Source organism: Coregonus clupeaformis, chromosome 29, assembly GCF_020615455.1.
Source record: "Coregonus clupeaformis isolate EN_2021a chromosome 29, ASM2061545v1, whole genome shotgun sequence".
NCBI classification, from domain to species: domain Eukaryota; kingdom Metazoa; phylum Chordata; class Actinopteri; order Salmoniformes; family Salmonidae; genus Coregonus; species Coregonus clupeaformis.
Window position 1 is genome coordinate 29,351,126 of NC_059220.1, and position 24,977 is coordinate 29,376,102.

At 44.8% G+C, this 24,977-nt stretch overlaps 1 protein-coding gene and 1 long non-coding RNA gene across 7 annotated transcripts; both read left to right on the top strand.

Annotated features, from left to right (window-relative positions):
* The first annotated feature begins 6,282 nt into the window (after nt 1–6,282).
* Nucleotides 6,283–11,892, top strand: LOC121545009. 6 transcript variants are annotated; one of them, XR_005996178.2, is made up of 7 exons: nt 6,283–6,454; nt 9,090–9,216; nt 9,484–9,752; nt 9,848–10,025; nt 10,101–10,206; nt 10,295–10,380; nt 11,599–11,892. It is a non-coding gene; the product is annotated as an uncharacterized LOC121545009 (long non-coding RNA). The 6 variants fall into 6 exon arrangements; XR_005996181.2 differs by having other exon boundaries at nt 9,163–9,216; XR_005996180.2 differs by lacking the exon at nt 6,283–6,454 and having other exon boundaries at nt 7,997–9,216; nt 11,599–11,746; nt 11,847–11,887.
* Nucleotides 11,893–14,258: 2,366 nt separating this feature from the next.
* Nucleotides 14,259–23,440, top strand: LOC121545008 (polyadenylate-binding protein 4). The gene is made up of 15 exons (XM_041855324.2): nt 14,259–14,884; nt 18,127–18,320; nt 18,500–18,615; nt 19,667–19,806; nt 19,970–20,064; nt 20,209–20,346; nt 20,514–20,609; nt 20,716–20,985; nt 21,251–21,341; nt 21,488–21,613; nt 21,892–22,025; nt 22,179–22,269; nt 22,442–22,572; nt 22,682–22,786; nt 23,035–23,440. The coding sequence occupies exons 1-14, from the start codon at nt 14,689–14,691 to the stop codon at nt 22,781–22,783; spliced, it is 1,920 nt and encodes a 639-aa protein (XP_041711258.1). The 5' UTR covers nt 14,259–14,688; the 3' UTR covers nt 22,784–22,786; nt 23,035–23,440.
* The last annotated feature ends 1,537 nt before the right edge of the window (nt 23,441–24,977 follow it).

Sequence of the window (24,977 nt, forward strand, 5' to 3'; positions counted from 1 at the left end):
AGAGACCTGGCAGTGTGGTGCCAGGACAACAACCTCTCCCTCAACGTGAGCAAGACAAAGGAGATGATCGTGGACTACAGGAAAGGAGGGCCGAACACGCCCCCATTCCCATCGATGGGGCTGTAGTGGAGCGGGTCGAGAGTTTCAAGTTCCTTGGTGTCCAAATCACCAACAAACTATCATGGTCCAAACACACCAAGAAAGTCAATAAGAGGGCACGACAATGCCTTTTCCCCCTCAGGAGACTGAAAAGATTTGGCATTGGTCCCCAGATCCTCAAAAAGTTATACTGTTGCACCATCGAGAGTATCCTGACCGGTTGCATCACCGCCTGGTATGGCAACTGCTCGGCATCCGACCGTAAGGTGCTACAGAGGGTAGTGCGTACAGCCCAGTACATCACTGGGCCAAGCTTCCTGCCATCAAGGACCTATATACTAGGCGGTGTCAGAGCCAGTTTTTTGTATTTTTTTGTATTTTTCGTACATATTTCCCTATCACACTTTTCATCCTTCTACTAAATATACTTTCCTGCAACCAGCCTCACTCAATGTGGAACGGATTCTATTATTTACTCACCTTTATCTAGAATCTCCAGTTGAAAGTAGCTAGCCATTTGCCATTAGCCACCGTTAGCGGTTTTCACCCAGAACATCAGATTTTCTGCAGGAATAACTGAATCACTGGACCCTAACACCGGATCGCAACTAGCTAGCCGCAACCAAATGGATGTTGCTGTAGGCTAATCACCACTGCCCCCGAAGCAAGCACCAGTTAGCCTTGAGCCAGGCCCATATCCCGGCTATCTACCTCTTTGTCTACCGGACGGGAGTAGCCAGCTAACTAGCTACTTGCTATTAGACACCGTTAGCGGTTTTTCACCATTGTCCGTGGCCTGCACTACCTACCAGCCAGCTCTAGCCTGGACTATTATCGGCCAGTCTGCACAGCGGGTTATCGACCCAGAACATATCGGATTTTCTGCCGGAATCACTAAATCACTGGACCTTTAACACCTGATCAACGCAACTAGCTAGCTGCAACCAAATGAATGTTGTTGTTGGCTAATCAGCCTTGAGCTAGCCTCGAGTCAGGCACATCTCCCGGCTATCTACCTCTCTGTCAACCGGACGGGACCTCCTAGAGTCGACACGGAGCCCCGCCGATCCATCACGACTGGTCTGCCGACATGATCGTCTATGGTTTCAACAAGCTTCCCGTTGCGACGACCACGAAGATCCATCTGCTAGCCCCGGCCCGCTAGCACACGCAAACAACAGCCGTGCTTCCTGCTCGCTGTGCTTTAGCACCAATTTGAACTGCTCTCGGACTCACAAATATTGCTGTTCACTGGACCTTATGATCACTCAGCTGCACAGCTGATGCCTGCTGGACTGTTCCTTTACACGGTACCCTGTCCTGTTTATCTGTTTAGCCTCAGCCCAAACTTTCATCGCCATTACCAGTTGTTGTCTTAGCTCTCTCTAATAACACCTGTGATTGCTTTATGCCTCTCTCCCATGTCAATATGCCTTGCCTATTGCTGTTCCAGTTAGTTCTTATTATACAATTTCAATATAGAACCCCAAGTCATTCTCAAACTGCCTCAAATAGCTCCTTTGTTCCACCCCCATACACGCCGAGACCGGCTCAATCGGTGCCTCCAGTGATGCTATCTCTTTCATTGTTACCCAACGCTTAGGTTTACCTCCACTGTACTCATATCCTTCCATATCCTTGTCTGTACATAATGCCCTGAATCTATTCTACAACGCCCGGAAATCTGCCCCCTTTATTCTCTGTACCCAACGCACTAGAAGACCAGTTCTTAAAGCCTTTAGCCGTATCCTTATTCTAGTCCTCCTCTGTTCCTCTGGTGATGTAGAGGCTAACCCAGGCCCTGCAGCCCCCAGTATCACTGCTACTCCCCAGGAGTTATCATTTGTTGACTTCTGTAACCGTAAAAGCCTTGGTTTTCTGCAGGTTAACATCAGAAGCCTCCTTCCTAAGTTTGAGTTATTCACTGCGTTAGCACACTCCACCAACCCTGATGTTCTAGCAGTGTCTGAATCCTGGCTTAGGAAGGCCACCAAAAATTCAGACATTTCCATCCCCAACTACAACATTTTCCGTCTAGATAGAACTGCCAAAGGGGATGGAGTTGCAATCTACTGTAGTGATAGCCTGCAGAGCTCTTTCATACTATCCAGGTCTGTGCCCAAACAGTTTGAGCTCCTACTTCTAAAAATCCACCTTTCCAGAAATAAGTCTCTCACTGTTGCCGCTTGCTACAGACCCCCCTCAGCCCCCAGCTGTGCCCTGGACACCATATGTGAATTGATTGCCCCCCATCTATCCACATTTTACATTTACATTTTAGTCATTTAGCAGACGCTCTTATCCAGAGCGACTTACAGGAGCAATTAGGGTTAAGTGCCTTGCTCAAGGGCACATTTACGTCATTTAGCAGACGCTCTTATCCAGAGCGACTTACAAATTGGTGCATTCACCCTATAGCCAGTGGGATAAGCACTTTACAATTATTAATTTATTTATTTATTTATTTATTTTTTTGGGGGGGTAGAAGGATTACTTTATCCTATCCCAGGTGTTCCTTAAAGAGGTGGGGTTTCAAATGTCTCCGGAAGGTGGTGAGTGACTCCGCTGTCCTGGCGTCGTGAGGGAGCTTGTTCCACCATTGGGGTGCCAGAGCAGCGAACAGTTTTGACTGGGCTGAGCGGGAACTATGCTTCCGCAGAGGAAGGGGAGCCAGCAGGCCAGAGGTGGATGAACGCAATGCCCTCGTTTGGGTGTAGGGACTGATCAGAGCCTGAAGGTACGGAGGTGCCGTTCCCCTCACTGCTCCATAGGCAAGCACCATGGTCTTGTAACGGATGCGAGCTTCAACTGGAAGCCAGTGGAGTGTGCGGAGGAGGGGGGTGACGTGAGAGAACTTGGGAAGGTTGAACACCAGACGGGCTGCGGCATTCTGGATGAGTTGTAGGGGTTTAATGGCACAGGCAGGGAGCCCAGCCAACAGCGAGTTGCAGTAATCCAGACGGGAGATGACAAGTGCCTGGATTAGGACCTGTGCCGCTTCCTGTGTAAGGCAGGGTCGTACTCTCCGAATGTTGTAGAGCATGAACCTGCAGGATCGGGTCACCGCCTTGATGTTAGCGGAGAACGACAGGGTGTTGTCCAGGGTCACGCCAAGGCTCTTCGCACTCTGGGAGGAGGACACAACGGAGTTGTCAACCGTGATGGCGAGATCATGGAACGGGCAGTCCTTCCCCGGGAGGAAGAGCAGCTCCGTCTTGCCAGGGTTCAGCTTGAGGTGGTGATCCGTCATCCATACTGATATGTCGGCCAGACATGCAGAGATGCGATTCGCCACCTGGTTATCAGAAGGGGGAAAGGAGAAGATTAGTTGTGTATCGTCAGCGTAGCAATGATAGGAGAGGCCATGTGAGGATATGACAGAGCCAAGTGACTTGGTGTATAGGGAGAAAAGGAGAGGGCCTAGAACTGAGCCCTGGGGGACACCAGTGGTGAGAGCACGTGGTGCTGAGACAGCTTCTCGCCACGCCACTTGGTAGGAGCGACCGGTCAGGTAGGACGCAATCCAGGAGTGAACCGCGCCGGAGATGCCCAGCTCGGAGAGGGTGGAGAGGAGGATCTGATGGTTCACAGTATCAAAGGCAGCAGACAGGTCTAGAAGGACAAGAGCAGAGGAGAGAGAGTTAGCTTTAGCAGTGCGGAGAGCCTCCGTGACACAGAGAAGAGCAGTCTCAGTTGAATGACCAGTCCTGAAACCTGACTGGTTTGGATCAAGAAGGTCATTCTGAGAGAGATAGCAAGAGAGTTGGCTAAAGACGGCACGCTCAATAGTTTTGGAAAGAAAAGAAAGAAGGGATACTGGTCTGTAGTTGTTGACATCAGTGGGATCGAGTGTTGTTTTTTTGAGAAGGGGTGCAACTCTCGCTCTCTTGAAGACGGAAGGGACATGGCCAGCGGTCAAGGATGAGTTGATCAGCGAGGTGAGGTAGGGGAGAAGGTCACCGGAGATGGTCTGGAGAAGAGAGGAGGGGATGGGGTCAAGCGGACAGGTTGTTGGGCGGCCTGCAGTCACTAGTCGCAAGATTTTATCTGGAGAGAGAGGGGAGAAAGAAGTCAGAGCATAGGGTAGGGCAGTGTGAGCAGGACCAGCAGTGTCATTAGACTTAACAAACGAGGATCGGATGTCGTCAACCTTCTTTTCAAAGTGGTTGACGAAGTCAACCACAGAGAGGGAGGAGGGGGGGATTCAGCAGTGAGGAGAATGTGGCAAAGAGCTTCCTAGGGTTAGAGGCAGATGCTTGGAATTTAGAGTGGTAGAAAGTGGCCTTAGCAGCCGAAACAGATGAAGAAAATGTAGAGAGGAGGGAGTGAAAAGATGCCAGGTCGGCAGGGAGTTTAGTTTTCTTCCATTTCCGCTCAGCTGCCCGGAGCTCTGTTCTGTGAGCTCGCAATGAGTCATCAAGCCACGGAGCTGGAGGGGAGGACCGAGCCGGCCGGGAGGATAGGGGACACAGGGAGTCAAAGGATGCAGAAAGGGAGGAGAGGAGGGTTGAGGAGGCAGAATCAGGAGATTGGAGGGAGAAGGATTGAGCAGAGGGAAGAGATGATAGGATGGAAGAGGAGAGAGTAGTGGGAGAGAGAGAGCGAAGGTTGCGGCGGCGCTGCTACCATCTGTGTAGGGGCAGAGTGAGTAGTGTTGGAGGAGAGCGAGAGAGAAAAGGATACAAAGTAGTGGTCGGAGACATGGAGGAGAGTTGCAGTGAGATTAGTAGAAGAGCAACATCTAGTAAAGATGAAGTCAAGCGTATTGCCTGCCTTGTGAGTAGGGGGACGGTGAGAGGGTGAGGTCAAAAAGAGGAGAGGAGTGGAAAGAAGGAGGCAGAGAGAAATGAGTCAAATGTAGACGTAGGGAGGTTGAAATCCCCCAAAACTGTGAAGGGTGAGCCATCCTCAGGAAAGGAACTTATCAAGGCGTCAAGCTCATTGATGAACTCTCCAAGGGAACCTGGAGGGCGATAGATGACAAGGATATTCGTACTGCTTGGTGACCTAAACTGGGATATGCTTAACACCCCGGCCATCCTACAATCCAAACTAGATGCCCTCAATCTCACACAAATTATCAAGGAACCTACCAGGTACAACCCTAAATCCGTAAACATGGGCACCCTCATAGATATCATCCTGACTAATTTACCCTCTAAATACACTTTGCCAAAAGGCAAAAGGCAAGAATCCACTTTCTCCAAAGATTTCACTCCTACTGGACCAAACGTGTCTTTATCATTACTCTCCCGAGTGGCACAGTGGTCTAAGGCCACTAGAGATCCTTGTTCGAATCCAGGCTCTGTCGTAGCCGGCCACGACCGGGAGACCCATGGGGCGGCGCACAATTGGCCCAGCGTCGTCCAGGGTATGGGGAGGGAATGGCCGGCAGGGATGTAGAGCATGGCGTTTGCAACGCCAGGGTTGTGGGTTCGTTTCCCACGGGGGGGCAGTATGAAAAATAAAAATAATAATGTAAGTCGCTCTGGATAAGAGCGTCTGCTAAAAAATGACTTAAAATGTCCGTCAATGAAAGGCTCAGGCTCCGAGCCCCTCACAACACCTTCTTCCTCTTTCATTTCACCTCCAGAACTCGAACTGGCGTCCGGCTCACTCTGTTTGAATTTGACACCAATGTTCCTTGTCATACGCTCTCCCTTGTTATTGCTAGCTTCAATAGATTCAAACCCATCCTCTGCCTCCCTCAGTCTTTTCAACCTCCTCTCTCTTTTCCTCTAATCCTCCTCCCTTAACCAACTACCCGACTCCTGAAAATATTAAACTTTTCAAAGCCGACATCTCCTTTCAATCTCCTTGAGAGACATGCTAAGCCCTGTACTCCCTCCAATTCAAACTCGAGCCCCTGCGTGGAATCCAACCTGTGCCAGAGAGGAAGAGGTGAAGCGACTGCAAGATGGTCGACTCCGCCCGAAATCTGTCCGCGCAGATTAAGCAGACATGGGGCGCGTCCCTCTGCCCAGGCGTTGCTGAAGCCTGCCAGATTTTACAACGCCTGTATAGCACAGGTTGGTGGCACCTTAATTGGGGAGGACTGGCTCGTGGTGGAATGGTATCGAATACATCAAACACATGGTTTCCATGTGTTTGATGCCATTCCATTTACTCCGTTCCAGCCATTATTATGAGCCGTCCTCCCCTCAGCAGCCTCCACTGCTGATAGGTATTTTACGTATCACCTAACCACATCATATGTTAGAGTATTCTGTCAGTCGATGACGCCGTTCAATGATGTGGCATTCAACCATTGGTTGATGCATGCAACATTGAGCAGGGGAACGCGACCTTGGCAAGTGAGGAGTATTTGAATGGGGGGCAATGAGTGTCGAATTTGGTAAAGTTAAAAGTGATTTGCTATTTTTATAGGTTAGTCTTATTTGAGCGAATAGAAGTTTAATAATGCTTAGATTGTTACAAGTGTATTGATATGTTTCTACAAAAGATCATTGGCTACAATGTTCCCAACTGATCTCGCCTCCTCCCGCCTGCCTTTCGCCTTTGCGGACATGTATTTCCATTGTAAGAGCGATCAGTCGACCATCTTGTCAATATAATAGATAATTGTTGCCTGTGCATCATCATGAGGACGCTACGCTCCGCCTAGCTACAGGTTGTGACACGAGATGTGATAACGATGTTTCCATACTCGACGTTACAGCTTAGTTTATGCAAAACGTTTCCATAGATTTTTCAATGAAACTGCTCTTGGCGATACTTTCTTCGTTCATGATTCGGGAAAAATATGTTCTTATAAATGTCTGTGTTCAGTGGTTTGACAAAAAAGTGGTGGTTCTACAAAAATCGAATAACTCAGAAATATATGAAATCCATGTTTTGTACTGCGTCCATGGGATGAGGTACCTCGCCATCTTAAAAATTTATATTTATTTATTTAGCTGGCGCACATCTAGCATTTCCCAGCATCTTTGCAGGAAGTGGAACTAGTCGTTTCTATGCTATGTGCAGAAGTAGATGACAGCGCGTCACACAGTGCGACCAAAACAAAGGTCTACACACGCAAGATGCATTTTTCACTCGATTCAACACAAAAAAAAAGTATGTTTTTAGTACAATAGAACCACCAGCAACTGGAAACGGACATTTATAACATAACCTTTTTTCCCAAATCGAGAAAGAAGAAAGTATCGCCAAGAGCATTTTGTTCTTCTTCTTCGGTGTAGTTTAACGGTTGGCATCCAATATGTTGCATTAACGCCCCCAACTGAACTATAGTATAGATCCATTACACTTTGTGATACAAAATGGGAAAGGGGAACCGTGAAAATGTTTAGAAAAAAAAAAATACATATTTTAATTACCCTACCAACTAACCCTATACTCATTAAAACCCATCACCTTAGTCCACTACTTTAACCCTATCTGATCCTACCCCATGCCAACAGCCTGAGATGACGGAACAGTACCACTCAACATACACTGTAACTCTTCTGAAGTCAAATCTCGTACCCCCATGTACTTCTCTGCAGCTGCCACCACAACATCTATTTTCTGTGACTTACGTTCCATTGTGGCGTTTTGTATAAGCTAAGCTGTAACTTAATCAAGTATTGATCATTCATAGTTGGGTCATTCCTAGTATGCGGTGGTGCCTTTTCTATCCCCAGGAAATATCACTTCTTATTTAGTATAAAATGTGGATTCCAAAAAAGCTTTAAATATAAGGTCAGGTGTCCTTTACCTTAAAAACAAAAAAATATGGGCCTTGAAAGGGGATTTTATTCATTTTGAACACTTTTTTTTTCAGTGGATGTAGGTGGTTTTGCTATGTCCCTGAGTGTTATTCATCAACTTCCACCATAAATATAAGCCATAAAATATTTAAAATCTTTCTTCATTATTTTATAGTCCTAGTTCAATTCTCTTTCATCAAGAAAGTGTTTTTCATGATTATTGTATTTATTATTATTTTATTTAAGATTTTCTGTATGTCCCTGATATCACTTTCCACCTTGTTAGTTTGTTGTAATTCTCCATTTAAGAAAACAACCCCTTCCTACAATGACACCACATTCAGGAAGTGTTATCATTTCTTTGGTGGGAAAACAATTGTGCAAAGCTAAATAAATATAAACACTCAGTTTTATCAATTTTTCCATGTTGTTAGTCTGTATGTACCACTCATACATTTCCACCCTGTTAGGCAAAATTATAGAGAAAATTAACATTTCTAAATATGTTTGCTAGAGAAGTTAAAATCCTGTTCAAGTGTTCACAATTACGCTAGCTCAATCTTGCTCACTCACAGATCTATGGATAATTTAGGCTCCAAATTTCCACCCTGTTAGGTTCCACCCTGTCAGGATTGTGCACCTAACAGGTTTGAAAAAATTAAGTGCCTGAGCTTGACCAATATGTTTTTCTGAAAGTCAAACATGTTCTTTTTCTGATAGAATACACATTTTTAAGAAATATACTTTTTCCCAAAAGTTATGAGGTCCAAAAGACACCATATGGTAGGAATGACCCAGTTATCGCATATCTTTTTCTAACAAACTGTAGCTACGCCCCGCCTCTATTACCTGTGAAATAATAGTGTCTGTCAAAACGGAGCAGAAAGGATTTTCAACTGTACTTCCAATGATGTATGGCCTAGGTTAAAGTAATGTAACAGGCCACACAAACAGACTAGATATTACAATTGAGAGTAACCAACCAGTCAGTAAGCAATTCATTTGCAAGTATCATATCTCATCGATTTTATAGGTTCCAAACATAAAATGCTGGGCACATGCGTGCACTTACTGATTGCACATTGATTAACGATTATCAACACCTGTGCTTTGCCAACCTGAAGCTACAAATATAGCTATTAGAGAGTCCTTGATTCAGAGGGCCTTTACCAGAGCTAGAGGTTAGATTGAAGAGCGCCTTAGTGTGGTCGGGGTTGTGGCAGATCAGGATGGGAGCAGTTGTGGTACTCCTGTGTTTTACGATTGGGACTTGTCTAGCTGGAGAAGACAATGCATTGATGTTCTCTGATGGTGCCATGCATAATGACATCCCATATGACACCATCTTCAGTTCTTGGCTCACTGGGGCGCCAAACTTCCACATATTCATCTCCCCAGAATTCAGGTAATGTGCAGTAGAACACAGCTAACTCTTCAGGTAGTTCAGCAGTTTAATGGTGTTGTGGTGAGGAGTTCATGTTTGGTGTAGGGTGCCAGCGCAATTGAGCTCAAGGGAATTAATTTGTCTTCACTTATGAACTCACCCAGTGTGAAACTAACCGAGAAGTGAGTAGCCTATACCAAATGTCCTTCTGACATGAACATGCTTTCCAATAAAATGTTTCTCTCAAATGAGTTCAAGATGTGTATAACATACAATTTTCTTCTCCAGACACACAATGGATTTGAGACCTATTCCAATGTCCTCCACTTCAACCTTAACTCTCACCTGGTGGCTGACTCCTTTTGTACTGCCCATCTCCTGCATGACACAGAGGTTTGTCTCAAAGCTTCTACGTGTGTTTAAGTAATGTGGGTGTTGGCTGCTGCTTAATTATAATATTGCCATATCTGAGGTGAGTCCCACTACACCTGTTTCAACACAAGCTCACAAGACTGGAGTCCACAAGAACTGGGGCTTTGCTGTGAATGCGATGAACCGTGAGTCATGATAAAGGGGACACTGTTAAATTGATTGTTTTTTTAGTTTTTTTACTAATCTCTTTACAAGTGTAATGTTATCATGGAACTTGCAGCATACTGGACCAATGCATCTGAAACCAACATCTATCAAAGAGGGCAGATCATCCACCTCCAGGCATCTGTGTCCACGAGGCCTGCCCCTAACCAGCAGCTCTTCACTCAGTCCTGCTTTGCTTCTACATCCCCTGATGCAGTGACCAGGACAAGGCTTTGGGTCATATTAAATAAAGGGTTAGTAGTAGGGATAGGAGTAGAACACATGTATCAGTAAATCACTGGAGTACATTATTAATATTTTCTCTGCAGGTGCATAGCCTCTGTGGCATCCCAGCATGCTGTGGCAGAGTTTGTGGCCTTCAGGAGAGCAGATGCAGTTAATTTAATCCTCAACACATCTCTTTTGCATTCACCGGTAAGTAAATCTAGAAGGACAATTAGTTCTGACTGTCCACTTTGGACTCCTTACTGAAAGTCCAATTCGTTCTGACTGTCCTTCCTAGACCTATGTGCACTGCGGTGTGATCATCTCTAACCATGGTGTGTCTCCAGATGCTAAGTCGTGCAACTAAAACAAGATCAAATCAAGGTATCTGGGCATGGGCCAGGGAAACATTATTCATGATTTCTTCTATTACATTTAGCTTGAATGGGTGTTGACCCATCTGTTACAGATGGGAGGAGGTTGTGGTGATAAGGTGTGCAGCTGCTGTGGCTCCAGGTGTAAAGGCTCTTTCAAGAACCTACTCATTGTTCTTAATGTGATTGAACTGCCATGGCTGTATAGTAGTCTTCTAGGACAGTCATTCATTAACCTCGACGGGATCGGTGTCCTGTATACGGGAAGGTTGAGCTAATGTGTGCTAATGTGATTAGCATGACTGTTGTAAGTACAGCAAACTTTCCAGGACATAGACATATCTTATATGGGCAGAAAGCTTAAATTATGGTTAATCTAACTGCACTGTCCAATTTACAGTAGCTATTACAGTGAAAAAATGCCACGCTATTGTTTGAGTCACAACAAAACTTATCACGGCAACTGGTTTGATACATTCACTTCTGAAGGTAAATAATGTACTTGCATTCTGTAGTCTTGCTCTGATTTGTCATCCTAAGGGTCCCAGAGATCAAATGTAGCATAGTTATTGTTTGATAAAACATATTCAAATGTAGGAACTGAGTTCTACAGTTTGAACCCCTGCTGTCTCTGGCTCCACACCCACCCCACCCTGGCCATCTAGATGTGTGAAAGTTAGTGTATAAGCTAATGATACATCATTTATGACATTCCTGGGAGTGTGTAAACTTACATTTTGTATTACCATATCATTTTTGTATGTTCTCTAGTTATGTACTTGAAAATGTATCAATTGACCAATTCGGCACATTTGGGCAGACTTGATACAAAATAGTACAGCATTGCAATGCTTCACTGGATCAATCTGAAACTTTGCACACACTGCTGCCGTGTAGTGGCCAAAATCTAAATTGCGCCTAAACTGCAATATTATATTGTGGCCTTTCTCTTGCATTTCAAAGATGATAAAAAAAAAAAGTTTTTTTGTTTGTATTATCTTTTACCAGATCTAATGTGTAATATTATCCTACATTAATTTCACATTTCCACAAACTTCAAATTGTTTCCTTTCAAATGGTATGAAGAATATGCATATCCTTGCTTCAGGTCCTGAGCTACAGGCAGTTAGATTTGGGTATGTCAATTTAGGCGAAAACTTAAAAAAGGGTCCGATCCTTAAGAGGTTAATGTTTCGGGCTTAAATTTAATTTTTTTGTCTCCTTTCAGATGCTCAAGCCATTGTGAGCAGTGGTCCCCTGATAGTTGTGGATGGAGAGACCAAGCCTCAGGCTTCAGCCCATCAGCAGGATTTCTCCTCCAGCCCTCACATGTCCAACTATGTCCAGTCTGATTCTAGTGATTCAGGAATGTATAGGTACAAGTCCTCTCTAGTGCTACAGTTTGTCTCTGCAGCCCCTAGTGGCCCTAAAAGCTTGATAGCATCAGGGACTTCTGTCTCTGTCTCGTACTTTCAGGCTCTGATCAGTCCCTACACCCAAACGAGGGCATTGCGTTCATCCACCTCTGGCCTGCTGGCCCCCCTACCTCTGCGGAAGCACAGTTCCCGCTCAGCCCAGTCAAAACTGTTCGCTGCTCTGGCACCCCAATGGTGGAACAAGCTCCCTCACGACGCCAGGACAGCGGAGTCACTCACCACCTTCCGGAGACACTTGAAACCCCACCTCTTTAAGGAATACCTGGGATAGGATAAAGTAATCCTTCTACCCCCCCCCCCTTTCCCCACCCCCCCAAAAAATAAAAAATAAAAATTGTAAAGTGGCTGTCTCACTGGCTATCATAAGGTGAATGCACCAATTTGTAAGTCGCTCTGGATAAGAGCATCTGCTAAATGACGAAAATGTAATGTAAATGGTCGCTCTCTGGAGACAAACATGCTCCCAAAGGGGCCCTGGCTCTCTCCCCCAGTAGTGGTAGAGGGACTGATGGTCTTGAGTCAGGACCAGGGAGATTCACCAACTGTGGCTGCCAGGACAGGTGCAGGTACACTACCGGTCAAAAGTTTTAGAACACCTATTCATTCAAGGGTATTTTTTTTGTACTATTTTCTACATTGTAGAATAATAGTGAAGACATCAAAACTATGAAATAACACATGGAATCATGTAGTAACCCAAAAAGTGTTAAACAAATCAAAATATATTTTATATTTGAGATTCTTCAAATAGCCACCCTTTGCCTTGATGACAGCGTTGCACACTCTTAGCATTCTCTCAACCAGCTTCACCTGGAATGCTTTTCCAACAGTCTTGAAGGAGTTCCCACATATGCTGAGCACTTGTTGGCTGCTTTTCCTTCACTCTGCGGTCCGACTCATCCCAAACCATCTCAATTACACATCCTGGAGGTGTGTTGGGTCATTGTCCTGTTGAAAAACAAATGATAGTCCCACTAAGCCCAAACCAGATGGGATGGCGTATCACTGCAGAATGCTGTGGTAGCCATGCTGGTTAAATGTGCCTTGAATTCTAAATAAATCACAGACGGTGTCACCAGCAAAGCACCCCCACACATAACACCACCTCCTCCATGCTTTACGGTGGGAAATACACATGCGGAGATCATCAGTTCACCCACACCGCGTCTCACAAAGACACGGCGGTTGGAACCAAAAATCTCCAATTCGGACTCCAGACCAAAGGACACATTTCCACCGGTCTAATGTCCATTGCTGTGGTTTCTTAGCCCAAGCAAGTCTCTTCTTATTATTCTTGTCCTTTAGTAGTGGTTTCTTTGCAGCAATTCGACCATGAAGGCCTGATTCACACAGTCTCCTCTGAACAGTTGATGTTGAGATGTATCTGTTACTTGAACTCTGAAGGATTTATTTGGGCTGCGATTTCTGAGGCTGGTAACTCTAATGAACTTATCCTCTGCAGCAGAGGTAACTCTGGGTCTTCCATTCCAGTGGCAGTCCTCATGAGAGCCAGTTTCATCATAGCGCTTGATGGTTTTTACGACTGCACTTGAAGAAACTTTCAAAGTTCTTGAGATGTTCTGTTTTGACTGACCTTCATGTCTTAAAGTAATGATGGACTGTTGAGTCCCCTTCTCCAAAATGATGTCATAGAGAAGAGCCCATTTCCCAAAGTATACCCTGAAGCCACTGACCAGAAAGCCTTTCTATTGAATTCTGCTATTGATGGGGTCTGGAGCCAGCAGACTGAAAAGGTGGTGACCAAACCGAAAGCAACAGACTCTGTCTGTGGTCCAAACCAAGCTGCAGTTGTCCCAAGCTGCCGACGGCTTTCAGACACTGATTGATGAGGAGGATAGGAGGCCTAGAGAGAAGGAACTAGGGATCAGGAGGTTTGGCATGGAGGAGAGGTTCCCAGTGAAGAGGCTGAGGGCTGGGCAGAGGAACCTGGTGTTGTCCCTCCTGGATGTGATGAGGTAATTTGTAGTTTTGACTATGGTTCCATTTTAGTTATTCATTTCACTTGTATCCTTTAGTTAGTGTAAGACTTTTAATGAATAACTTTTTATTTGTAATTTCTCTTTTGGGAGCTGGACAAGGCAGAGTAGTCAAAGAAGACGTTTATACATTTTTATAATTGAATAATCTCAATGCAACTGATTTTTTTTTGCAATTACTGTTATTGTAACGCCATTTTTTCAATGAAGATATTTTATTACTTTGGCCAAAATATTCTCCCATTGTCCTTTAAACTAAGGCGTGTTTGGCCCCCTGCCATAATGACCCCCACATAGTCACACCCAGATGTCGCTGTAGGGATATGTGCTGGGTAGTTGTGATCGTACACCCGCCGCTCTCTTTTACACCGCATGCTCAGGTTTTTTCTATTCCAAGTTTGACCCTGTCTATTTCCTCTGCGCACTGCACTGTCTATAAAGTGACCATGCTTTTCCCACGCAGTCTCTTTCCCCGGCCACAAAACAACCGTGAGTGTCTAACTCACCGTTCTTTAACAACTTTAAAAAACCAAAAAAATATAAAAAATATAAAACATATAAAATCTTAAAAATAAATAGGCCTACCGTAATATACGAAATAAAACTAAATCGCTAAATTGTGTTAACAGGAGGCCCCGGGCTAAATCCGACGTTTAGGACAATTATATTTATCAGGAGAATACGCCGAAATTCCATTCTGTTTTTAGCTGTCACTTTTCCTTGGGAGCCAGTCTTGAAATTTAGATCGGAACACAAGTCACATTCTGAGTGTTTTTTTTACTCACAAATTACGCACAGATTCTGCCCCGGAGAACAATTCTTAAAAAACAATTCCCGTGGTTATAGCGTGAAAGAAGAATTCATACATTTTGTGCAGTCCAAGAAATGAACACAGCGACTACAGGGAGTTATCCAATGGCTTCTCTCTATGTTGGCGATCTGCACCCTGATATCACGGAGGCTATGCTGTATGAGAAATTCAGCCCAGCAGGACCGGTGTTGTCTATTCGAGTATGTCGTGATATGATCACCCGACGCTCTCTGGGTTATGCCTATGTGAATTTCTCGCAACCCACGGACGGTAAGCAATAAAGCATGCCTCCACAATAACGGCGTCTGTTTGCATTAGGCTACAGTAAAGAGTTGATTGGATGTTGGCTTTATTTGAGCATGTCAACTGTTCAGTGCATTTGTCTTAAAGAGGATCCAATGTAAAGCACATCTTTGATTTTATTGATGTGATTTCCTGTTTTAACGTATCTACAGCATTCACACCTGTTACCTGTATAGAACTCCGTGGTTACCTCCAGACTCTACTACATAGTACAAACATACCAATCCACAGGCAATCTAAGAAGAGGTGTAGGCTAACTCTGCAAGTAACAGAATGAATGAAAAACTATAGTGTAAGATAATGTTTTCCTTTCAACCCTCACTTTGGGCTAAAGTAAACTTGCACTGAACCATGCTTGGCACAGTGAATCAGACTACTAATACATACAGTATGGACTCTCAAAATGATTTTTGTCCTTCATGGACTAACTGGTGAGTGGAGAAGTACAACGTTTGGAATATCTCTTGACCCATATAGCGACAGTGGCCCACTTCCATGTGTCATTGTTTGAGAATTGACCAGGATATGCTCCAGGACTCCTGCTTTGCCATGTACAAGACTCCTGCTTTGGATATGTTGTAGCCAGGCTACTGTCTGTGTTCTGCCTCTACCTTTGAATGGGTGGCTGCAGTTCTGCTCCAGGGTACTGCTCCACACTGCCTAACCCAAAGTGACCCATTTCTGCTCCTATTTAAAGGGCCATCAGGGAACCGTTCTGTAGTGAAATTAATTCCCAATATCTTCCGTGCTGCCTTACACACAGAGGAAGAAAAGGCACAGCTGAACAATAAGGCTGCATTTCCCATGATTAGAGGTTGCAATCACCAACCAATGATTGTGTACCACGTTATGGACTGTGCAGTCGGGCACCAGAGTGCTGAAACGTGGTTTTCTGATACCTGAAATACGTATCCAGGCGTCAGAAACGTCTAAGCAGGGGAACACGACCTAACACTTGCATTTCCCTGCTTTCTGGGGATAATGTGATGTCATGCATGTGTGTCCTCTGATCTGAAGATAATAAGTCTGAATAGATTGCTTCTGCAAAGACATTTCTGCTGAAACTTTTCTTGTGGATTCAGCATATTTTTTATGGTTGGATTTCTTGAGTAATTGTTGAAGGGCAGTGTCATACACAACATCTCCACGTTCTCTCCTCTACATGTGGATCTGTAATATTTTGCTCAGGTTGTAGTGGCTTACAATGCCCATGCTTGCAGGGAATTTCCAACATTTGTATCTAAGCCCCTGCTCCTATTGTAAGAAATCTGAACTATAACATGTAATTGCACACTTTGATTTACCACTCGATTCAACAATCACTCTTTTAATTGTCCTAAGTAGAGTTATGTGCAGTAGAATAATGTAATTGTTAGGGGGTGTGACCTGACATGATTGAGCTTGAGCTGTTGGTTAAACAGTGTGGGCTTCTTCGGTTTTCATTACACACCTGCCACCACGTATCTGACTCAGTCTGAGCCAGTGTAGCTAGAGAACTCCATGGTCACAATATAACCTGGAAGTTGTATTTTTATCACATAACACAATCAATATAACCTGTCAGGATGTAAAAGTGTAGTACAACTACCACAGATTTAGGCCTGCAACTGCAACCACATATTTGAGGAGAGTAGTATTCCTTCATGTGACTAAAGTAGCGTTGGCTGACCATCTCCACTTGGGTGTCAGCATGTCACAGCTGCATTTGTAAATAGTTGCAAGACCTGGGGTTGCTCATCTGAACATTCTTGTTGAATGTGTCTCCCTCCATCAATGGGAGAGAATGATCAATAATATAATAATAAGCCATTTAGCAGACGCTTTTATCCAAAGTGACTTACAGTCATGTGTGCATACATTTTTACGTATGGGTGATCCCTGGGTATCGAACCCACTACCCTGGCGTTACAAGCGCCATGCTCTACCAATTGAGCACATACCTCTCAGGACCCCTCTCTAAATATAGTCCCTCTCTCAGGCAGTTCAAATGTTGCCTGCCTATAATATCTCAAATGTTTTAAAGTCTTCATATAAGGGTAATGTTTGACAGAATCAATTTGGATGGCTACCAGCCTCGCCTAGAATAAACTATCCAGTTTTTAGTTGTATGACAAAATACATTTACAGTATAATATCATCACACTGACCTGTGAAGTTCACTTGTTTTTTGTGTTACATTCACTTTACCTCTTATTTCATTTCATCATATGTTTATCTCTGCTATTCATCCATTGAGCAATCTCAGCTCCACATGGTGCTCATGTTCTTTCATCAAGCATGGCCATGGGAACGTTCCAGAACTAGACAGACAGGGTGACCGTCACACACCTTCTCTGAGCTGGTTTGTGTGAAGTACAATTGCACAGCAAACTGCTGATGCCAGCAGACGCAAGGGAGCTCCGTTTTGTTTACCAGACATTTTTAGCTCTAAAGCCCGGGTGTGTGTTGCTGTGGAGTGACAGGAACAAAGGGGAGCTCTCTGGTTGGCATGTGTACCCAGATGGACATGAGAGAGGGGGCAGGAAAATGAGAACTGGCACAGCAGAAATCACAATAGGCAGATCTGGAAACATAAATCAAAGTTACAGCACACTGGCATATGTAGTACGGACCATGATAAATAATAATGGCTGGTATTTATTAGAGAACCTATAAGATAATGTAAAGTTTTCAAGAGCCATTTGCCTCATTTGAATTATATCTGTACATGCACTATATGTGTGCCATTGTATCTATTCATTATGAGAGGTTGAATAAACGTGTGGCTTGTAAGGCACTTCTGGTCCCATTTGTCTGTGTGAGCGCCATGTGCTCCTGCCTAGCCAACTTGAGCTACCCCCCCCACTAACAGCTGCTCAGTGTGGTGGCAGGCAGCGGTCAGACTCCATAGCCACATGGCGTAGCAGTTAGGACAGTCCAATAGTAGCATGGTTTCTTAGTTAAGTGTGCCATAAACTAGGGCCAATAGTTTTTCCTGATCACATGACATGACCAGGAATAAGTCCTGGTCCTATCCAACACAACACAATGTCGTAGTGTGAATTATTGGGAGGCGTACATATGGTGTGGTGTGCATGATTTGAAGTGAGCACTATATAGCATAAACAACATGGTGTTTGGTTGTGTGCAGTACACATTGACTGATATGTTTTTAGGCTCCATGTTGTAAGTTAACACCCTGACTCTAACCTCTCCCCCCTGCCCTCTAGCCGAGAGAGCCCTGGACACCATGAACTTTGATGTGGTGAAAGGGAAGCCAATCAGAATCATGTGGTCACAGAGAGACCCCTCCCTCAGGAAGTCTGGGGTGGGCAACGTGTTCATCAAGAACCTGGACAAGACCATCGACAACAAGGCCCTCTATGACACCTTCTCTGCCTTTGGGAACATTCTGTCTTGCAAAGTAAGATGGCAGTGTTTCTGACCATAGACATCTGTATGGCCATAGACGTGTGTGTGTGTATATATACACTAACTTTTCTTTCGAAAACAAGGACATTTCTAAGTGACCCTACACTTTTGAACGGTAGTGTATATACTGTGTACTTTTAAAAAAAACGCATCAACTTGTCTCTCAAACAGGTTGTGTGTGATGAGAATGGATCCAAAGGATATGCGTTTGTGCACTTTGAGACGCAGGACGCAGCCGACCGCGCCATTGAAAAGATGAACGGCATGCTTCTGAACGACCGCAAGGTGTGAGTGTCTGATCAACTAGGAGAGGGTGGGGAGGTGTGGGGAAGGGGCTGAACTGCAGTTATCATTGTGTAGAAAGTTGACAGTTTAGAGCAATCAAGGGCAGCTAGGATATTGATGAGGATTGTACATGGTTGGAGTCTGAAGTAGTAGCTCATCTGTTGGCCTATACTGTAACACGGCAAAAGGTGAGGTGTGCAGAGGAACAGCAACCTGTAGATCAGGGATGGGCAACTGGCGTCCCGCAGGCCCATCTTTTTTTGTGGCCCCCTTCCCCATCAAAGTTGCCCATCCCTGCTGTAGATGCATATAACGAGCCTCTTCCCCACACTCAGTCCCCATACACCCTGTCTTTCTGTGTGGTTTGCTTGAATTACACAACTAACAGTGAATGTTTTTGCAGTGCTTACTGGGATATGTGCCTTTTTAAACCTACACAACAACACATTTCCACTCTGTGTTACCTCACTCCATGTGTCAGCTGAGCATCCGTCTGTCTGTACGTTTGTCCACCCGTCCACCTGCCTGTCGTGTGTGTGTGTGTAACCACGCTTGTGTGTTTTAGTGATGGAGCGAATGCAGGAATGCAATACTGGAGCCAGATTGGGAGAGGTCTGCATAGCAAGGTACAGTCTGAGTAGAGGAAGATGATCTATCAACCTCCGTTTGGTCCTCAACTTTCCTCTTTATGGACCTCTGTCCCTCCATCCCTCAAGTCTTGGACCAGGAAACGTCATTGTGTGTGTGGTGTGTTCTGGGTGTATAGCATGAATGCTCAGTTTGCCTGATTGTGGTGCCATAAACAGTGCAAAAATAAGTTTGTTCGTTGTTCCTGAGAGGTCCTTGACTGACTCACTGTGCTGCTGTCTTATACAAAGTGCTTCTTTCCATTTAATAGTCTGGGAATCCTCAATGTCAGTGCTGTGAAAACCTGCTTGAAGCCTGAACATGAATCTCAGATGAAAAACATAAGAGATGGATCACAGTCCCTTTCTCCCTCCTGCTCAGGACTGTTTTACAAGAGTTGTGTCGTTGCTCTCTGGCGGTGTTTAGGTTCGTTGGACGTTTCAAGTCTCGGAAGGAGAGGGAGGCAGAACTTGGGGCCAAAGCAAAGGAGTTCACCAATGTCTACATCAAGAACTTTGGAGATGACATGAACGATGACAAGCTAAAGGAAATGTTTGACCAATACGGTAAGCTGTGACTGAAACATACAGTATGAGTTTGCTCATTAGTGGAGCCATTTTTGTTTTTCACATATTTGTCTTGCAATCCATCCAAGGAAACTAGACATGCAATTGCATTTGTCAAAACTCGTATAGCTGAGTCCCATTTCTTCTCTTTTCTTCCCTGCAGGTAGAATTCTCAGCGTGAAGGTTATGACCGACCCCAGTGGCAAATCCCGAGGCTTTGGCTTTGTCAGTTACGAGAAACACGAGGACGCTAACAAGGTACTATTATACCCTCATAACAACAGTCAGCAGGCTTTCATGGTTGGTGGAAAAAGACTGAGACAATCACACTAATAATCACATTCTGTTAACGTATGGGTTTACAGCATATAGACTGGCTGTAACAAATAAATCTCTATTCAGGCATGTGAGGAGATGAACGGCCAAGAGTTCAATGGAAAAACAGTATTTGTGGGACGCGCTCAGAAGAAGATGGAACGGCAGGGGGAGCTGAAGAGGAAGTTTGAGATGCTGAAACAGGAGAGGATCAGCCGTTACCAGGTCAACCAGCATGTCCTCCTCTGGCACCACTATGTCCAATAGAACACTGATTACAACCAAATGCCATCAATCAACCTGACATCTTGTTTCATAGTACCCATCCATTAAGGAAACAAGCCAGGCTGAGTATGTGTGTGTGGGTCATGGCAGTGTTTTTCTGGTTTCAGGGCGTTAACCTGTACATTAAGAACTTGGACGACACCATTGACGACGAGAAACTGCGCAAGGAATTCACCCAATTCGGGTCCATCACCAGTGCCAAAGTGAGATTGCAGCAGAAGCCAAAACAGTGCACCACCATTACCCTTCTCAGTTGTGTATTTGGAGTGTGTTATCCAGATATAACACGGCTGACTTCTCTCGCTGTAGGTCATGCTGGAGGAGGGACGGTCCAAGGGCTTTGGCTTTGTCTGCTTCTCTTCTCCTGAGGAAGCCACCAAGGCTGTGACTGAGATGAACGGGCGCATCGTGGGCTCCAAGCCCCTCTACGTGGCCTTGGCTCAGCGCAAAGAAGAGCGCAAGGCCCACCTCACTAACCAGTACATGCAGCGCATCACTGGCATGAGGGCCATGCCTGCCAACGCCATCATCAACCAGTTCCAGCCCGCCAGCGGATACTTCATGCCTGCAGTGCCACAAGTTAGTGAGGGAGGGAGAGAGGGTTAAAATGGGTTTGAGAGAAAGTTATGTGGGCTTTACTGGAAATACCCTTCACAACAGCCATGTCAGGGTTCTGACAGTGGATATAATAAATACTGCTGTGCAAATGCCAGTAAGATGTTTGGCACTGTAACAAGTGAGTCAGTTGTTGTTTATGTAGAGTTGGATGTAGAACTTTAATGTTGTGCAACATTATTGCACACATGGTTACACGTCTGTCATTAACTGTGTGTGTCTCTCCCAGGGCCAAAACAGGACCACCTACTATGCACCCAATCAGTTGACCCAGATGAGGCCCAACCCCCGCTGGCAGCAGCAGGGTGGCAGAGGCCAAGGTGAGGGTTAGAGATGACATCATACATAATGACTCAATTTATCATGGGCTATATGTCCAGGCTATGTTTATTCAAGTACTATATGTCCTAGTGACATATTATGGTGACTTGAACTGCTGTCCAATAATAACCCCCCCCCCTTCTAGGTGGGTTCCAGGGGTTGCCCAACTCTCTGCGCCAGCCTGGTCCACGTGCCAACCTGAGACACCTGGCTCCCAACACCAGTGCCCAGGGCCCACGAGGCATGGGGCCTGCTGGAGCTCAGAGAGTTGGTAAGACTGGATGCCCTCAGTATATCTGATAGTAACTGATTATCATTTACATTATGGAAATTTTACATTTACATTTTAGTCATTTAGAAGACGCTCTTTTCCAGAGCGACTTAGTTAGTGAGTGCATACATTTTTCATACTGGCCCCCCGTGGGAAACGAACCCACAACCCTGGCGTTGCAAGCGCCATGCTCTACCAACTGAGCTACAGGGGATTACCTCATCAAACTTAATATACTTGGCCCATCATATGTCCTTATGTGTCATCCCTACCATTAGGAGGTGTTGGCCAGGCCATGGGTCCTCGTCCCTCCATGGGAGTCCCTGCCCCTCGTGCCATGCCACCCTACAAGTACGCCACCAGCATACGCAACACTAACCCCCAGGGTGTGCAGCCCATTGCCTTACAGCAGGTAAATCTCACCAACCTCCATCTTTGGCATAGTTAAAACTGCCTCCTCCCTCATCTCTTCTCCTCCCTCAAATCTCTATTTTCCCTTCCACTATTTTTCTGTTCCATCACTCTGTCGTTTTAACCCCTTTGTTGCCTGTCTTTCTCCTCTCAGGCTCAGCCAGCTGTACATGTGCAGGGTCAGGAGCCTCTCACATCCTCCATGCTAGCTTCTGCACCTCCTCAGGAGCAGAAGCAGATGCTGGGTGAGTGCTGGAACAGATTGGTGGTGTGTCATATTGGTCCTTGGAAGTTCACTGCCAAATTCTAGAATCTAGAGTTTTGAACATCATTGCAATAAGGTGCAATTATACAGTAACATTTGAAACCATAAGAACCATTCTTAACCCTCCCTGTCTCTCGTTCTCTCTCTCTCAGGGGAGCGCCTGTTCCCCCTGATCCAGGCCATGCACCCCAGCTTGGCAGGGAAGATCACTGGGATGTTGCTTGAGATCGACAACTCTGAGCTGCTGCACATGCTGGAGTCCCACGAATCCCTGCGCTCCAAGGTACCAGCAACAGGATAATATCAGGATAAGATCATAAAAAGTGATCTAGGGTCATATAGTTTTGTCTAAGGCTCTGATTTATTTTTCCTATTTCTGTGTGTTTGTGCAGGTGGAGGAGGCTGTTGCCGTGCTCCAGGCCCACCAGGCAAAGAAGGATGCCACACAGAAAGTTGGAGTCATCACTTCAACCGCTGCTGACGCTACTTCCTGATGTGTAAGAGCGCTTACTAACTGTTTGTTAAATTAGTATTGTTAATAGATGAGAAAATGTGAGCCATGATATCGCCGAAGCATGAGATTTTGCCCCAGCACTGATAATGGTGTCTACTCAAACCTTTTGGCAACATACATTAATGGTGTATAGATTTGCTAATGGAACTTAATCTATTGCTTTTGACTGGTTCAATTGTAGTGGGTTCATATTTCTTATCCAATGCTTTTTGTGTTTCCCCCCTCCCCCAGGACACAAACAACTGAGAAAAAGATGGGGAGAGATCACTACATTGGCTTCAAATGCCTGGGTCATCTCTATAAAATCCTATGCAAAAAGAAATAAAAACAAGGTTAAAAAAAGATTTACAAAAAAAGATATACTCTTGAACGTTTAAAAGAAGATTACAGTACTTCATTTGTGTAGTTCTGTAATAATTTGAAACTTTACCAAAAGCAAAACTTCCAACTAAATAAGGCCCTTTATTTTGTGGCCAGGACAGACCCCTTTTCTCTGAGGAAAATTAGCTTTGCTCTTAGTCTTTGTTTTAATGTTTTGTTTTATGATTTGAACAATTGGATTCCTCCATCCCATCATGTTATCATGGGTGGTGTGGTATATGGTATTCTCAATAAAGGGATGAATATATCAAATTTACCACGTTTGTTTTTCTTTTCCACTATAGTTTGCATACTGTCATAGCCCCATAGTAGGCGTGTTCACACTGCACATTACCCCAGGGCTAAAGCTTAGCCCTGGGTTAACAAATGCTTGTTTGAACCGGATAAGCTAGTCCAGGGCATCTTGATCAAATTATTCATTCATTTCACAAAACCAAAAAGCTCATTTAATAACGTTAAATGAATGACACTGAGGACCATTGGGGAATTGAGAACTAAGACCACTATTATACCAACTAGCCAGCAACAGTGATACTTTTTTTTTTTATATACTATACTGTACAGTTGTGGTCAAACGTTTTGAGAATGACACAAGTATTCCTCTGTAGCTCAGCTGGTAGAGCACGGCGCTTGTAACGCCAAGGTAGTGGGTTCGATCCCCGGGACCACCCATACACAAAAAAATGTATGCACGCATGACTGTAAGTCGCTTTGGATAAAAGCGTCTGCTAAATGGCATATTAATTAATTAAATAATTAAAAAGTATTGGTCTTCAAAGTTTGCTGCTTCAGTGTTTTTAGATATTTTTGTCAGATGTTACTATGGTATACTGAAGTATAATTACAAGCATTCCAAAAGTGTCAAAGGCTTTTATTGACAATTACATTACGTTTATGCAAAGAGTCAATATTTGCAGTGTTGACCCTTCTTTTTCAAGACCTCTTCAATCCGCCCTGGCATGCTGTCAATTAACTTCTGGGCCACATCCTGACTGATGGCAGCCCATTCTTGCATAATCAATGCTTGGAGTTTGTCAGAATTTGCGGGTTTTTGTTTGTCCACCCGTCTCTTGAGGATTGACCACAAGTTCTCAATGGGATTAAGGTCTGGGGAGTTTCCTGGCCATGGACCCAAAATGTCGATGTTTTGTTCCCCGAGCCACTTAGTTATCACTTTTGCCTTATGGCAAGGTGCTCCATCATGCTGGAAAAGGCATTGTTCGTAACCAAACTGTTCTTGGATGGTTGGGAGAAGTTGCTCTCGGAGGATGTGTTGGTACCATTCTTTATTCATGGCTGTGTTCTTAGGCAAAATTGTGAGTGAGCCCACTCCCTTGGCTGAGAAGCAACCCCACACATGAATGGACTCAGGATGCTTTACTGTTGGCATGACACAGGACTGATGGTAGCACTCACCTTGTCTTCTCCGGACAAGCTTTTTTCCAGGTTTGCCCCAAACAATCGGAAAGGGGATTCATCAGAGAAAATGACTTTACCCCAGTCCTCAGCAGTCCAATCCCTGTACCTTTTGCAGAATATCAGTCTGTCCCTAATGTTTTTCCTAGAGAGAAGTGGCTTCCTCGCTGCCCTTCTTGACACCAGGCCATCCTCCAAAAGTATTTTTACATTTAAGTCATTTAGCAGACACACTTATCCAGAGCGACTTACAAATTGGTGCATTCAACTTAGGATAGCCAGTGGGACAACCACCCACTTTTCTCCCTTTTTTTTTAAATGGGGGGGAGGGGGAGGGGTGTAGAAGGATTACTGTTATACTATTCCAGGTATTCCTT

Coding starts and splice junctions, on each gene's coding strand:
- LOC121545008 (XM_041855324.2), top strand. CDS start 14,689: ATGAACACAGCGACTACAGGGAGTTATCCAATGGCTTCTCTCTATGTT. Junction 21,342..21,487: donor GCAGGGTGGCAGAGGCCAAG/GTGAGGGTTAGA, acceptor CCCCCCTTCTAG/GTGGGTTCCAGGGGTTGCCC. Junction 22,573..22,681: donor ACGAATCCCTGCGCTCCAAG/GTACCAGCAACA, acceptor GTGTTTGTGCAG/GTGGAGGAGGCTGTTGCCGT.